Source organism: Corvus kubaryi, unplaced genomic scaffold, assembly GCF_017639235.1.
Source record: "Corvus kubaryi isolate FWS band 111438036 unplaced genomic scaffold, C.kubaryi_AGA036_p1.0 37386, whole genome shotgun sequence".
NCBI classification, from domain to species: Eukaryota; Metazoa; Chordata; class Aves; order Passeriformes; family Corvidae; genus Corvus; species Corvus kubaryi.
This window is the reverse complement of record NW_024581128.1, coordinates 914681-931493: the sequence shown is the minus strand read 5'-3', so window position 1 is coordinate 931493 and position 16813 is coordinate 914681. Positions and strand designations below refer to the sequence as shown.

At 47.7% G+C, this 16813-nt stretch overlaps 1 protein-coding gene across 3 annotated transcripts in view; it reads right to left on the bottom strand.

The window, feature by feature from the left end:
* Positions 1-9428: 9428 nt before the first annotated feature.
* COMMD1 (copper metabolism domain containing 1) overlaps positions 9429-16813 on the bottom strand; it is a 63141-nt gene continuing 55756 nt past the window's right edge. For all 3 annotated transcript variants that reach the window (XM_042036738.1, XM_042036740.1, XM_042036741.1), the window contains one exon: positions 9429-9569. In XM_042036738.1, the coding sequence (XP_041892672.1) occupies positions 9462-9569 (108 nt within the window). In that variant the 3' untranslated portion in view covers positions 9429-9461. The remainder of the gene's footprint in view (positions 9570-16813) is intronic.

Below are 16813 nucleotides of genomic sequence, written 5' to 3'. Positions count from 1 at the left end.
ACCCTTGGACCTGCCTGCAAGCAGAGGGTATTGTTCAATCAAGAGGGGATTATCTTCAGTCGGCCATACCATTGTTTTCCAGTTGTTCAGTAACTAAGACTTGGTATTTCAAAAGTGGCTTTCATTTTGATGTTGCCTGTAGTTTTCATATTCCCAAAATCTTTTGTCAGGCAATCATATTTATAAGACTTTCCTGTTTCATCTTCCCCAACAAGCCCGGAATTCAGACAAGCAAAGAGCCTCTCCCAGGGTAGGCAAGGTCTGTCAGCAAGGCTTGCCAGCAACGTGACCACAACATTTCAGTGGTCTCCTCACAGTCATTTTCCTGCCTTCTCCCCCTGCCACACACAGGCAAACCAGCACAGCAAGAGGAAGTGCTACAGAGGTCTTCTTCTCCACCTCCCTCTGCTTTTGTACCTTGGTGAGATGGGGGAGTTGTGGCTGGCAGGTTCAGCACTGGCAAAACCACTCAAGTTGAAGAGATTGGCACATGTGCTTCAGAACATCACTTTTTTTTTCTGGAGCATTGCAGCTTTGCTCTTGCAGGCAAAGCAGGACAGGACAGAGACTGTGGGAAGAAAGTTACCTCTGTTATGTTTTGTGCTGTCATTTGCAAGCAGTGGGCAGAGCTGCACTGTGCTGGTATTGATTTGCATTTGACAAGAATAATTACTCCCCGAGCTGCTTGGATTAAAATCAGTTTCCCTGCTCTGGAAGGACGTACCTGCCTTTTCCAGACACAGGCTGCAGTAACTAGCACTGTTTGCCTCCATGTGGGGCTACTTTTCCTTGCAGACACAAGGCAGGCACAGCAGTGCAGACTGCATGATCCAAGAGGATGGAGAAGAATCCACTTGAAATTCAATTTCTGTAGTAGCAGAAACTGGACAGTAATTATTTTGCAAAAACCAAAAAGGCACCTGCTCTATACAAACCATCTTTTCTTGTGTCCTGGGAACATGAGCTCCTTGCTCCCCTCCTTGCCTCGCTTCAAGAGGCATCCCACAGCATTTTGCAGCAAGACCCAAAGAGCTGCAAAACTGAAGAAGCTGCAGCCAAGACTCTTCAAAGGTGAGAAAAGTGTTTATACTTCAAAAATGTACAGGACCCACTTCAGCTAAACTGCTTCTGCTTTGCTTTTACTTTTCAGCAGATGCAGTTCTAAGCACCAGCAAAATCCCAGATAAGGGAAAACTGCCAGTCCTCACATGTCACTTGGATTTTTTTAAAACCATCTTGATTCCAGGCACCTCCTGGATGAGGCTGCCTTGGACTCTCACAGTGCCAGCTTGGGTAAAGCAACTCCAGCTAAAACCAGCCCTCTGTCTGGGAGGGTGCTGGCATCCAGGCTGGCTGATTCTGGGTGGCAAAGGAAACTGTGCCAACACCGTGTGCAGGAGGTTTTTCAAGACACTCCCAGCCATTGGGCAAAGCTCTCAGCTTTGGGCACAGCTGCTACCAGAGTGAAATCCTGCTCAGCCCACGGGAGCTGCACACCAGTGGCAGAGGCACACAGTGTTTTGCCACCGGGCCTGGGGCTGGCACTCCCTGGCTGAGGGCTCCTTCTTTGGGCGGCAGAAGCAGAAGGGTCACCAAAACCAGGGTGAAGAGGGCGGGCTCATTTTTATGGTGGCAGCGTTGGTGTGGTACCTACCTGGGCTGTTTTGGAGCACCCTCCAAGGCACTCATCAGGCTCTATCCAGAAGGGAATTTGTGCCAGCTCTCTGGGCACTCTGTCAGGACAGCTGTTACAAGCCCTGGGTGCAGGGACCTGTCCAGCATCTCAGTGCTCAGCTTGCAGAGCACTCCGGGGCCTCCCTCCCAGCTCCCTGTCCTGCACCATCCGGCTGCCCATGGCTTCCCCCCAGGCGCTCACGACTCACCTGCTCTCCCCCAGGACCTGCGTTCTCCTGTAACCTTTTCAGGTGTACTTGTGCTCTTAAAAGCCACCCCAGAGGCCACGGGCTATTTGCCGTGCCTCAGTGCTGACTTACACACACTCACGACTTCCCAGGCCACCCGGGGGGGGGATGTGGCTCCTGGCGCATCAGAATTACAATAGATCAAAGAAGGAGATCACAAAGCTTTTCTCCTGTTATTGTAGGATCTGCAGATAAACTTCAGAAATAAAAAACAGGACAAAGGGAAACGAAATAATCCACATATCAAGTTTTAATATCCAGCCTCATAGCTACAGGTTACTGAAGAATGACATGGAGGGAAGATATCTCCTGCATTAGGGACTGGGATCAGCAACACAATCGGAGTAGATGAAGGATTTTCCTTATGCTGCTTGATAGAGAAATCCCTCTGACATGGATGTGCTCACTATAAATAAATAAGATTTCAGAAACCAGCAGAGATGAGATCTAGCCTTGTAAATTAGTAAACCACTGCCCTACGTACAGAATCACTGCAGGTTTTGTACCTGATCCTGTACACATTTAACCTCCCCCATGTAAATAGTCCTCTGGAGTTAATGGAGCTGTACTAATTTGCAATGGCTGGAGATTAAGCCATTGGGGTTAAGCATTTCAGCCAGCTCTGATTGCAGCACGCTGTAGTTACAGGGCTGTTGGATGACTCAGAGGTGCTCCCGTGATCTGGAATAAAAGCATCCATGGCCATTACACCATGTCTCCAGCAGCCCTGCAATGCAGCCCAGGTACAGCACTCATCCTTCACAGGTTGTGTCTTCAGACAGAGAAATCCTGTCCTGCCCTGCGGGGAAGGGTGCAAACACTTCACCCAGTGCTGCAATGTAAAGCTAATTTCTTTCTTTCATTCTCCCTGGGTATGTACCAATGTTTTCCAGACACTATTTCACTACTGTTACGCTGCTCGCAAGCATCTTAATTTAAATCCCATTATAGATGCACCAGGGCAAAATGATCTATCCACAGCTGAAATAATAAACTGGAGTGAAAACATCCTTGGGCTGTGAAGAGGCTAGAACAAGCACTAACTGAAATGTATAAACTTACGTAACAATATTTACAGAAAGGAGCCCAATTGTCAAAGGCCCTAAAAGAGCTGGAACATGGGAATGTTTGTTCTCCTTGCAAAGAAAAATTAATTATGTAAGTTTATAAATTCCAGTTGCTTTGCTTGCACATCTCCTGATGTGCCTAAGGACTGCCTGGAAGGTATTTATGGTTCCCAGCCACTGGTTCTAGAGGCATTTTTTTAACCTTGTACTTCTGCATGCCATTGCCTCCCAGGATCTGGGAGCAGGGGATTAACTTTACACACCGTGTTCCTCGGCCACAGAAAAATGCAGATTTGTTCTGAGGTCCTGCAGGAGTGAGTTTATTTTAAGGGGATGCCTGGAGGAGGCCAGAGCTCCCTGAGCCACCATGTTCTGCAGAGGGTGGCGGGGTGGCTGCTGTGTTCTGAGAGTGCAGGGAGAGCCCGGAGCCACGCGCAGGTGGCTGGGATCAGACACCCCTCTCTCTCTCTCTCTCTCTCTCTCTGCCTGAGCCACCCATCCACTCCTGACGTGGCTTTCCTTATTTGTTCCTTTTGCTGCCAAGAGCAGAGATGCCATGAAGACTCTAATGCCCTCTGTGGTTTGATTTGCCAGGCAGGAAAAGTGCCACTTCTTACTAAAATGCACTGTATCGTGCAGTTTCCCGGCACTGCTGTGTTCAACCAGGGCCAACTGGCCAGAAAGCTCAGGAAATTATTGTTGCCTCCCAGGCTCCTCTCAGAAACACTGTGGCTTTGGGTTTTGTGCTGTCATTGCTGTTTTTCTCCCATCCACTCCTGTAAAATGTCACTCCTCAAGGGTCTGAGGCACTTGCTGGCATCCAAAAATGCCATTTATGCAATTACCTGGTTTTACGTATTCTCCAATACCATCCCAATACAAGTGCTAATGGCTGAGTGCTGGAGTTCCAGTGCTGCTGGCCACTAAGGGAATTAAAATGCAAGTTCCAAGTCACCTGTGTGCAGGGAAAAGAAGAAACAGCAAAACATCTTTGGGGAAATCTCTCTTGCACCTCCCTGCTGACAGATGTCCCCTGACAGCTCCACATTTCAGGGACCTCCCCTTGCTGCAATGACCCTGCAAAATGCCCCAGGGTCAAACCCCCCAGCTGGCTCTCCAGCCCTGACATGCCTTCGAACCTGTTTTCCTGCAAATTCTTGCACTGCAAGATCTGCCTTTCTACCACTGAAAGGAAGGAGGAAGGGCAAAGCATTTGGGGACTTGAGCTTGGGGTTGATCAGCCCCATCACACCTGGAGGGAAGCTCCACAGCACCAGCCTCTACCACCCACGATTTTGTGCTGCGACAACAAGCTCAGGTGATATCCCAAAATAACACTTCCCAAGTGGCGCTGGGAGTCCAGAGGTGAGGCTGCAGCTGCATCCCTCTTGCCACCTTTTCATGGGAGGTGACACACCGTGTCCTCTGGGACTTCTGCGGCCCTGGGGATCACCCACGGGATTCACACTACTGAGAAAAGGCATCTTTGTTGGTGTGTGTATGTCCTTGTTGAGGAGAGGGGGCCTCTTCCACAGCTTTGGCAAGGATTGGCTAAACCAGTGTGACCTGGATGGGTGGAAACAGCTCAGTTTTGGTGTGCTGAGGGGAGGAAGCACTGATGGTGTTGGCTGCCTGTCCCCCTGTACCCCCTGGCATGGTGAGGGAGACCCAGGAGTGCAGCTCTGGCCTCCACACTGGATTAAATGACACCCCAAGCCACACTTCCCTGACATTTGGGAATAATTTCTGAGGAGGATTTTAACAGGCCCAGCTTCAAGGTGAGGAGCCATGGCCTGTTTTTCCAGTCTCAAGCCACATGTAACGCAACACATTTAAAAGTCATCAGTGGCTGCTGCTACAGGACCATTGCATTCCCCTTACTGAAAAGGCTCCCTCTGTTCCCAGCACTGAGGATCTCTTTATAAATATTTGGAATGAATGAATAAACTGTTGAAACTGCCCAGAAGGAGAAGAGAACATTTCTGTGAGCAATGTAATGGCCAGTGTGAGCCCTGGGGTAAAACTTCTCAGACACTTGTGCACCTACAAACAGTCAGCAAATACCTAAATCAGGAAATCTCCTCAGAAAAATGGTGAGCAATTTGTTTTATCAATAGGTAGCAAAGAATTGGCACACAGGAAAGAAAACCTCTCAATATCAATCAGCTTATTAAAAAGTTCAAGCACAATAAGATGTGGAGATTATGGGCTCCTGCGAAATCCTTCCCATTGTGTGAAACACAATGAGAGCACAAACACTATTATTTACACTTGTAAAAAGGACTTGTCAGAAAGAAAAATTAAAAAAAAAAAAAAAGAAATGTAAAATAAAATGAGACTAAGCAACCTGAATAATCAGAAAGTAAATCAACACCAGTATGAAATAAGTATATCATCATCTGCTGCTTTCCAAAACATTATGAAATACAGCACTTTTTTGGCTTGGATTTGGAAAAACATGGTGTACCTGAGACATTATTTTTTTCAAATACAGATATCCTAGAAAAACACTTTAAAACTTTAGCCATTCTGGGCATATGCAGACCAAGAAAAAAGAAAACTATACTAAGGGTAAGGGTCTTGCCGAGCAGAGAGCGAGTGCGGGGCTTGCCAGTTGTGCAATGTGTGATTGAAGGCGGCAGCGCTTGCAGGTATTTCAGGGAGCTCCTGGGAGCATAAAGGCAGCGGCAGCTTGGAGGAATCCCCAGAAAACGCGGAGCTGCTGCGGAACTAAACCGCAGGGCACCTCAGCAGAGCGAAGGGTGACACGTAAGGAAGCTGAGGGCTGCGACAGAACCCGGCCGCGGCTGGTGCGGGTTCCGCGAGAGGCAGCGGAGCCGGGCCGGGCCGCCCATCACGAGTGGGCTGAGTCACCGGGACGCGGTGCCAGAGCTGCGGCAGCTGCCTCTGCTCACCGCGGGGCCAGTGGCCCCTGGCCTCCGCAGCTGTCACCCGGGAAACGCCAGGAAAGTGGGACAGGAGCACAGCGCCTCAGCAGCAGCCGCCCTGCCCTGCCCCGCCCTGCCGCGCCCTGCCCTGCCGCAGCACCACGGTGCAGGTTGGATCAAACACCCAGATTCTGATGGGAACCGAGCCTGCCCCAGCCCCAGGGCAGCGCTCCGCACGGGGTCTGTGTCTGTCAGCAAAGCAGAGAGAAGCGCGGACCCTGCGGGGGCAGCTTCCCAAGCCTAAGGACACTGGAGGGTGGTAGGAGTTGTGTCCCAGCTCCTTCCCCGGCTGTAGGAGGACGGGGCAGGGAAGCCTCTCTCAGGTGGGATTCCCTCCTTCAGCCCTTCTTCCTGCTGCTCGTCCCTCCCTTACCCCCTCCGGCCGTGCTGGGCTGCTCGTTCCCTTGCTGTGAAGTGATACCTGCCTGGTAGGCTGGGCTGGCAGCGTGGGGCACGCTGCCATGGCGCTGCTTCCCTGAAGGAAGGAGGAAGAGGAGGAGGTGATGGCCCTGATGCCACACTGCTGGCCTGGCTTAGCACACAGACACAGCAGCAAGTGCCGTGTAGGGAACCACAGCGGTCTCCAAAGCTGGATGAGGCCCCAGTGGCCAACAGGGTTGTGCTGGGATATCTGCTCAGCTGGATCCATGCAGGATTCCAGCGGCCACGTGTGGTCCTAGCCACTGCAGGAGCTGCCTGCCCATGCATTCAGGATGAGTCTGGTTTACATCTGGGCTTTGGGGGAGGAATGTGAAACCTCTCCTGAACAGGAGCCTTCATTTGCCAGCACCACAGAGATATTTAGCAGGACCACAGAGAGCGAGAGACATCCATGAATCCCAACAAAAGCCATGGGTGCTCGTGCCTTTCACGCAAGGAAGCAAAGCAAAGTGGCATCAGAGGCTTTGTCCCCCCCAAGTTCAGTCAGAAGTGGCCAGCAGGCTCGGAACACCGTAGGCAGGGGCAGGTGGAGGGACAGGACACACACAAACCACCTCAGCAGGAGGGCACGGCCCTGCCAAGGAGCAAACCTGTCCTCGTGTCCCAGCAGCAGCTGAGGATTACAGCATCTGGGGAAGCACAGCATCCCCTTCCCTGCCACATCAGACCTGGCGAAGCAGGAACAATTTTGCTGCCCATTGACTACCAAGAACTGAGCAGAGTGTGGTCTTCAACACACTCAGCTTTTTTTGGGTATTTTTTGTTGTTTTAGTTTTGCACAGTAGTTTAGAAAGATCCACCAAGAAGAAAATGAAGATTGTTAGATACTGAGGGAAGGGAGGATTAGGAAGAGAGAGAAGCATCCACCCATAAAAACGCACCCCTTCACACATCAACTAGGAAAGTATCCAATTATTTCTTAAATGTCCCCTAGACTTTTTGCCTCAGCCTCCTCGCCTTGTTAGCCATTTCACATATTTATTATTCTTTGCATGAAATAATATTTCCTGACATCTGTTCCCAGTTTGTTTCTCTTTAATTTCCATTTATAGCACATTTTCCTATCCTCTGACCATGTTAAAATAAAACAATAAATATGTTTGACACAGTGCAAGTTACTTAAGATCATGATCCTTCCCTGACCTTGATTTTTTAAAATATGTCCTAAAACACAGAAAGCACTTGAATGAACTTAGTTGAAAAAGGCAATGGAAAGCTCAGAGAATCACAAAGCACTCATTTCACAGCGGCGCTGCAGCCAGTGACTCAGGAGCAGCAGGAGGAGCAGTTTGTGGTTATAGCCCAGTTCCTCTCTGACAAGGATCAGCTGAAGGCATTTGGGGAAACAGAGCTGGGGGCTGTGCGGTTCCTCTGTGACATGAAGAGAGCAGAACCAGGAGGCTGTAAAAGACAAGGCAGCAGCGGGACGGGCATGGCAATGTTAATTCCCTGTGCAGTGGCACAAATTGGCTTGAGGGATGCCTCCCCTTCTGCCCAGGCAGATGGGAAAAGGTGCCCTTCCCTTGCTCTGAAGAGATCTTGCATGCAAGTGCAATCTGGCAACTCCACAAGCAATAAATTCTCAAGGAGAAGCGATGAGGAGTGCTTTAGTTACGGCACGAGAACATTTTATGTTGTCATCTCTATCTTGGTACAAGCCCTCAGTGTAATTTTAGCTCAGGAGGAGGTTGCTTATGAAGCGAATATAAAATGGCAAGAAGCAATGTAGCCTCCAGCCAAACGTGTGCACACACCTTCCAGTCAAGGGACAGAGCAAACCAGGAGCCTCGACTGTCACCTTTTTATGGACCACCAGGCAGCTCTCCCGGGAGGACCATCCTGCTCTGTACAAGTGCTGGCCTGCTCAGGCCCCACCAGCTCCTGCTGAGCCAGCTCAGTGTGGTGGGACATCCTGCTGTGACCAGGCTGACAAGGCTGCAGCCCTGAACGGAAACGCAGGAGCTGGAAACCCTTCTGGGGGCCTCTGTGAGCGCAGGGGCAGCAGCTGCTCTGCAGTTGGGTGCTCCAGCACAGATGTGGGCAATGCAACAGCCAGGAGCCATCTGGGCAGGGCAGGTCCTGTGCCCCTGACCTGCCTCTGGCTGCTTTCTTCACTCAAGTGTTCTACTGACAAGGCTTTGGCCAGCCAGGCTGCCAAGGGCATTTTTTTTTACCCATGTTCTGAACGTGCACCTTGGGTTTCATCTGAGGCTTTCTGAGGTCAAACCAAACCATGACAAACAGGACTGAGAGCAGCCAAGTTCAGCTGTGCTCGGACAAAGGACTGGCCCCTCAAGCACACTGTGCAGCTCTGTGCCAGGGCTGCACCACTGCAGCCCAAGAGCCAGAAGGTGATGAGGGTGGATGGTCTTTGGGGAAGCAGATCAGAAGTGGCTTTGAGAGCTCACCAGCAAACAGCTGGATCAGGTGCTCTGCGCATGCAGGACTGCTCCTTTTGGAAAACCAGCATCTCCCACTGCCCAGGAGCTGCTCCCCCAGCCTGTCCCCTGGCTCCCAGGAAGGTGCAGCCAAGCTGGCCAGCCCTTGGGAACCACTGAATCCTTGGCAGCACAGGGCTCACAGGTACAGAAAGGTGTGCTTGTGCCTCTGCTCCCTGAGCTCCCTGCACCTCATTCTGCTTTCCTGGGCTTTAAGCAGATAGAGCTCACACAGGTGGATTTGTCCTATAAAGTCCGTGGTTTGGAAGGATAAACATGAGCTCCCCCTAATCCGCATGTTTCTTCTGATCATTTCTCCTCTGCCACAACTGGCCAATTTACCTTTGCTGTTCACCCAGCCCAGCATTTACAGCACCTGGAAGACTTCAGGACTGACCGAAGGGAAAAAGAGAAAAGCTGTGCTGCACTCCAAGGCCTGATTATGCAAAGCTTTGTGGAAACAGTGTTGCCGCTGTCTTGGAAAACAGGTTGGGAGGAGGGGATGAGAAAGCTTCACAGTGTGATTTAGCCCATTCCTGGGGTTATAATAGGGATTTAACCACCACCACCAATTTTATGTGCAGAAACAGGAATTATGAAAAACCAACGGTCTGGTTTTTTGTAAGTTGCAATCTCTTTATTTGATTAAGTAGTCTGAGTCAACAAAGTCATACTCTCCTCTATTTCTGACAGTTTCTTCAGCATCTGGCTCACCTTGGCCTCATCAAACTCCAGGCAGAGAAACTCCGATTCCTACAGAAGAAGAGAGAACAATATTTGAGAAAAATAATTGCGTTTGATCCCTGTGCAGAAAGAAACATTTGGGGAGGACTTTGACAGCTTAACTCCATTTGGCAATGAGCTTTCTTGTACTTTCTTGTCTGATTAGGAGTGCTAATTTTTATCCGTGATAAAAAAGCAGGTTGGATCTGCCTGAGGAAGATGTGTTTGCAGGAGACCACATATGAAAGCATGAACAAAACTCTGGAGTATCTCCCACAACATTCCTTGATTAGGAAGCACTGGAAAAGTCAGATCTCAAGCAGTCCATGAGGTTTTGTGGAGCACCATGCAGAAGACAGACCACAGACCCTTGCTGAGTTAACCATTCTCCATGGACACGAGCAGCCCTGGACAGCATCAGCCTATGTCAAGCAGCTGCTGCAAACTGGGACAGCAAAGCCAATGCCTCTTCAGCTCCCACTGAAACTCCCCAGTTTCAGCATCCTTGTTTCCTCAGAACTGACTAGAAAAGTCCAGAGCAGGCTTTCACAGAACAGCTACTGCAGGAGGAGCAGCTTTTCTCACCACACCAAAATAATCCCAGGTATCTGTAACACATTACAAGTCTCGTTTCACAGAGAGGTCTGACAAGGGCTCTCCTCTCTGTAACCTGACCTCTCACTGCTCCACGTGTGTTCCAGCCACGGGCTGGTTTCTATCCTGCCCTTTGGGGAAGGAGTGGCAGTGCCATGCTATGCAGGGACCTGGTCCTCCACAGGATGACCTCCAAGGCCAAGCTCCAGTTGACATCTCAGGCTTGCCAGCCACAACTCTGCACCCCGAGTCATGTGAGCCCATCCACAGATTTAATCAAGCCAGCGTTGCCCATGCAACCTTTGAGATCTGCTAAAGCTGATTTCATGGCTTAATCACACGGGGAATGTGAGTGGACAGGAGATGGAAGCGCCTGCTTTTGGAGGAGATGTTTTTGCCTGAGCCTAAGGCATAAGGAGGACTTTTTTTTGTTCCCCTCTTCAGGTTTTGACAGTCAAAAGGAATGTGAGTTGATCAAAACAAAACTCTTTGATTACACAAAGACATTGCCACTTCATACAAGTGCACTCATTAAACATTCTTTTAGCTATAAAGCAGCTAAAACCCTCCCATGTGGGTTGGACAGTGTCTGGTTATCCACTCTCAGGTAGACCAAGTTAAAACTTGACCCAAGAGGGCTGTAAATCAGGCTGCTCAGAACTGAGCTTCAGTTTCATTTAATGCTTTGTTAGTTTATCTCCCCCATGAAAAATGGAACAAAAAATAAGATGGAGCTGTGGAATACAGAAATCCTTTTTCCTTCCCTAAGGTGTCCTCCAGGAGAAGGACGAATGTGGTATCTCTGCTCATCCTCAGCAGGAAACAAGGCATCCCTTCTGATCCTTCCTATTGCTAAAAAATAATTCAGCCCCATTGGAGTTAAGCAGAACCAAAATGGAACAAATCAGTCACTGACTCCAAGTCCTGAAGCCCAGCACTGCTGCTGCCCAGGCTGGAATCTGGGGTTCAGCTTCAGGCTGGGAAGCCAAGCTGGATGCCCTCAGGAAGGTGTGGGAATGGATACCCATTTCCTGCAGCTGCCTTGGTTTGTCTCCACACACTTTCCCACCCCTCCTCCCCTTTCACTCCCGAGCCCGGGCTATAAAAAGGAGCTGCGAAACAAAACATCCAAGAAACACAAACTGCCCCCAGCCTTGAATCAGGTTTTCTATGAGCTGCAACAACAGAGTGCTGCAAAAATATTTATACGAGAGACTAAGAGAAGCACGACTTTTTCTGTTTCAGTAACTATACTTAAAACCCCCATGTATTTTTAGAAAACCAATTGTCATAAATTGAAAGCTTAAAAAAAAATACAATTGTTCTCTGTTGCATCAGTCTGGCCAGCTACTTAAAATGATTTCTAGCAACTTTGATACACATAGTATTTTTAAGTTTTAGCCACTACATTGGAACAACAGAAAAACCCTCTCGATTTGCGTATCATTTTATTCATATTCATTTTCACTTGATTTGGAGGCCTCCAACAACAACATTCAGCATTTCAGAGCCACCAGCCAAGGCGCCAGACCCACTCTTAGAAGCCGTCTCCACTCGATGTGGTGCTTGTAAGATCATTAGCGGTTCTTTGTAAAGGAATTATCCCAGCTTGAATTACCAGGAAAGCGCTCTTCACATAGTGCAAAAGCATCAGCTTCGGATGCCTGTGTGCAAACACAGCCAGCCAGCCGAGTGCTTCTGGACTTGTGCACCCACGCAGCTGCTTCCTGGAGCAGTGGGAGTATTGTAGGGGTTTAGGTCCGATCCTTTTGGGGCAGGCAATGCAGCCACTTGCTCTGCAGAGGCTGTGAGCCAATGCAATTGCACTGCTCTGGAAGATATTTTATTCTCCCGTTTTAGGTTTTGCCTCAGAGTAGGATGTTTTAAAGATTTAGCTGCCCCTTGCGTAAGTAAAACCCTGATCTGTAATGTCACCAAAACTTGCCTTCTAACAGCCTGGTACCTTTCACTGTGATTAAGAACCCACATTAATTTTCAGCCTCCCCAATTTTTTTGGTCAAGAGAGACAAAAAAGAACTCAGAATTCCAACAAAAGTTATTAACAAAAGCAGGAGAGTTCAGAAGTGCTGCTTTTTTGGACAGAAATGGTGGGCTTGGCTCGTATCAAAGCAGCAGGGCTCTGGTTAAACCCGAGATGTGTTAACACAGATGAAAATCTGACTGTTCCCACTACCAGCAAATTAGGCTGCAAACAGAAAAGCCGGTGGGGGATAAACAAAACAAGGAGCTGGTCCCCAAGACATCACTGAGCCGGGACTCGCGGCCAGCTCGCATCACAGGGAGCCAGCACACAGCAAACGTGCCCGGGAATTCACAGCACATCAGCTCCCCCCCGCAACACCCACGGGCAGAAACAAATGTCATTTTGGTTCCAAGGCATTCATTAAACACAAAAGACAAAATACTCATTTCAGAATAAATCCACTGCTGATATTTCTTTTCCTAATTTCGCAAACAAGTGTTAAGAGATTGCTTCTGGATTAAAAGAAAATGCATGCACGGGCTTAGGTACAGGCTAAGGTACAATCTGCTGTGTCAAAAACTCTGGTTTATCTGATAATGCCAACTCTCCCACTTCTTCCAAATTTGCTAATTCCATGTAAATGCTACTCTAATGAAACACCTGCAGGGGCTACCCTGTAAATATCCCAAGTCACAGGTGTAATAGTATTTCAGCAGGAAAATCAATCACAGAATCACAGGATGGTTTGGGCTGGAAGCGACCTTAAAGTTCATCCCTGGGCAGCGACACCTTCCACTAGACCAGGTTGCTCCAAGCCCCTTCCAACCTGGCCTTGAACATTTCCAGGGATGGGGCAGCCACAGCTTTTCGGTGCAAACTGTGCCTCACCACCTCCACAGTCAAGAATTTCTGCCCAATATTTATTCTAAACCTACTCTCTTTTAGTTTAAAACCATTGCCTTTATCCTGTCACTCCATGACTGTGTTCAAAGTCCCTCTCCAGCTCTCTTGGAGCCCCCTTTAGGCACTGGAAGGGGTCTAAGGTCTCTCCAGAGTCTTCTCCATGCTGAACAACCCAAACTGTCTCAGCCTGGCTGAGGTGCTCCAGCCCTGGCAACATCTTCATCATTCTCCTTTGGACTCAGGACCAGCAGGTCCATGAGGATTACTGGTCAATAATGGTCAACTATGAGCCTCCCTCCTCATGGCTCAGCACCAGAGCAGGTTTTGCCTGAGCCAATGCCTGCTTACAGGCTTGCATGGTACAGAAATGCAAATCTTGGTTAAAAAAAAAAAAAAGAAAACAAAAAGGAGGGGGGGGATTGGAAAAAAATCCAAATGCCCTCCCCAATTCCAAAAAAGGCAAGAGAAAAGAAATTATCCCCACCCCCCCAAATCTGAACATAACCAGAAATTCAAAATGGAAATTAGACACTTTTTAGCAGTGCAAGGACACATTCTCCTTGGGAAAGGCACATCCAAAAGTCATTTTTGCAATGATGCTGCCAAGCTCTATCACAGAAGCCTTCCTTCACTGCAGACTGTTCTTACTTACTCATTACTGTGGGAATTTGGTATTGTGCTGCCCGATGGCAGAAAACAAACCCTGATAAACTCACCCCTGCACGATAAACTTGCTTCCAAACCTTTCTCTGGGTGGCCTCTCCCTGACACCTGGTGCACACCATTCCCAGGTGACTCCCCAGGGCTGCCTGGGTCAGAGGGACCTGTCCTGCCACATGTGCAGAGCTCTCTCACATCCCCTCTTCCATGCAAATATCTGCTGCAGGAATGTCACAATGCACAACATCCATCTTGCATGAACGACCCAAAAAGAAGAGAAGCATCAGATTTTAGCTTATATTTCCTTCTTCAAAAATCACAGTAATATGACCTTGAACTGGGTACTTCCACTGGGTGAAAATATTTCATGTCAGGTGTTTACAAGAGCAATTTATTTTTGCCATTTAGATTCTCATATTGGGAACATCTGATAAATGGTAAAAAGAAAAAAAAACCACAGAAAATTGCCACAAACCAATGCAGAATGACAAAAGTGTGAGATGCTGCATCGATTCTTCTATCACATTGCATCAATTGTGATTCCACTGCAAACTTCTGAAGTTATTTTTATATTCATTAATATTCTGCAAGATATACTGGGGGATATGATAATGACAGCAAAATCTAGGTAATTCCTCAAAAAATGCAATGGATTGCAATCCATTGATTTCATACTCCCACATTTCTGACAATAGCAAGTTCATTACTTTTGATTCAATTCAAAGCTATTTTTTGCTACATATCTACAATCATGCCCTTCAAAAACTCTAATGTAAAGTGCAATTCATTTCCATAATACTGTATGAAATAAAGCACAAATATTTGTAGCTGCAAATGCCTTTTAATTCTCCATTATTTTGGTATTACATGAACCAGGAACCTCTTAAGCAAATTATTATTACATCCCCATTAAAAAAAAAAAGTTAACTTGATTGCAGATTTTTTAATACTTTTAATGCAACATCAAGCCTGTAATACCACAGATTAAGGATTGCAGAAAACAGAACAATTCCAGAGGATAAAAGCAGGTCCCTGATACTGTACAGCAAATGTAATGTCCTTCCTTTTACATTATCAGCCTTCTGAAAACAGTCTACCTCATATTTTATATCCTACATGAAAAATGAGCATTTATGGATGCAGAGATGCACGTGCTTTAACCTGCTGCTCTCTGTGCCTTTTGGAGGTGCAGCTTTCTTTTCAGGAAGTGTTAAAGAAAAACAAACCCAAACCATAATTTAATCAGTATAACTAATTAGAAGGTAGTGTACTCTGTAGCTTTTACATATTTCACATCAAAGAGCTAACAAGAACAACATTATTCTTAATAATTAACAAGAAAAAAGACAACACTTTTATGAAAGCCTTATATGCCTCCTTTACGGCTCTGCTGTTTTCAGACTGGTGATATTAACTTGCATTGGTTTCTGTAAACCTTCCAATTTCTCTCTTTTTGATTTTTTAAGAAAATCACATTGATTTGTACCCGTTTCTGGTTTTTGACCTTATGCATTCCCCACGTCCCAGCCACAGTGCCCTGCCCTGTGTGCTGCCCCTGCACAGACTCATCACTCCAGGGGTTATTTATCCACTGCTCCACTCAAAACCCTTGTACCCCAGTGTGCAAACGCAGAGGCTGGCAGTGAACGAGTGGTGGACGTCCAGCACAGGTTTGGGATTAGTGATCTGTGATTTCTGCTCGCCAGGGAAGGAGCACCCAGCCCTAACTGCAGTTCCCAGATGCTGTGAGGACACAGCTCATCCACTGTGGACAACCCTCAGCCCAAACCCTTGGCTGATTAGGGGAGGCAAATGTTCCACTACTGAGGGCAGCTCGCTGTGGTCAGAAAGGAAAGGTTATGAAAGCCACAATTCTGCTGGTACCAACACAATGCAGAAAGAAGGGACCTGTTTATGCTGACAAAATGCAGATTTCATTCTCATTCATGGATGACTCTTTGCAAGGTTGTATCTGGGACTTTTTATGTGGCCTTACCTGATCGACTGCTGTTTGCTAAGCCTGCTCACCTGGTTCCTCCAACACCCTTTTACAACATCTTCAGCTTCCTGAGACTCAGGCTACCCCATAAAATCTGCTGCAGTCACAGGAGCTTCACAGAATAGAACACCCTTCATGGCTCTCCCTCACTGAAGAGTGGTGGATGTTTAACTCCATATAATGCTACATTTCCACTCTGGAACATGCTTGGATTAGGCTAAATCCTCTTGGAATTGAGCTGTTGGACAAAATCTCTACCTAAGCTGTTCAGAGGATCCTAAATTTTTAAGATAATTCTTTTTCACGAGGGCATCAAGAAGCACCCTTCTGACCTTGCAGTAAACCTTGAGCTTACCATGTTTTGGTTTTTTTCTCAAAAAAACCCCCAGCATCACAGCACTTCCTATATGAAAAATAGGTTTTTAAGGAGAAACCTCCAGGATATTTTTTTCCCTCATTGTCTTGATCTTGGATATGGGCAGAGCAGTCTGGGGAAGGATCCAGCCTGGCACGGGAAATATCGGCTATGTAACTTGGTCATAGCTTGTCCTGGGTTGCAGTGTATTCTATTACCATCCTCATGAGCTGTTGAAACCAGGTGGGGCAGTGTTTCCTTGCCTCCTCCCCCCAGACTATCTTTCTGTTAATGGCCCATCATTGTCCTGCCTCATGACTCAGAGATAACTCCCTCCGGACTGTCTTCTGTTAATGAGCCTAATCAACACTTTGCCTCATGACTCGTTACCCCATTGTGAGATGCTCCACCCAGAGGGAGGAACCAAGCATCCCATCGTGGATATAAGCTGAGGCTGAACACCAGAGACAACCCTTCCACTGGATTTCCAGAGGACAGGAGCTACTCAGCCACCACTGGACCTTCTGAGGAAGAACAGACCCTTTTTTTCTACAGGATCACTGCTTCAGAGGACTGCAGCCACCATTCTACCACACTGCTACCACCACCTTGACTAACAGGGACTCAGGTTGGATCTTGACTCTGTCAGTTTGAACCAGTGTTTCCTTTAAGTCTTTCTTTTTCCCTTTTCTTTAATTTTCCCCATTAAATTGTTATTCTGACTTGGTGCCTCCCACTGGCTTGTTTTCAAACTACCACATAGCTGAAGGCCACTAAAT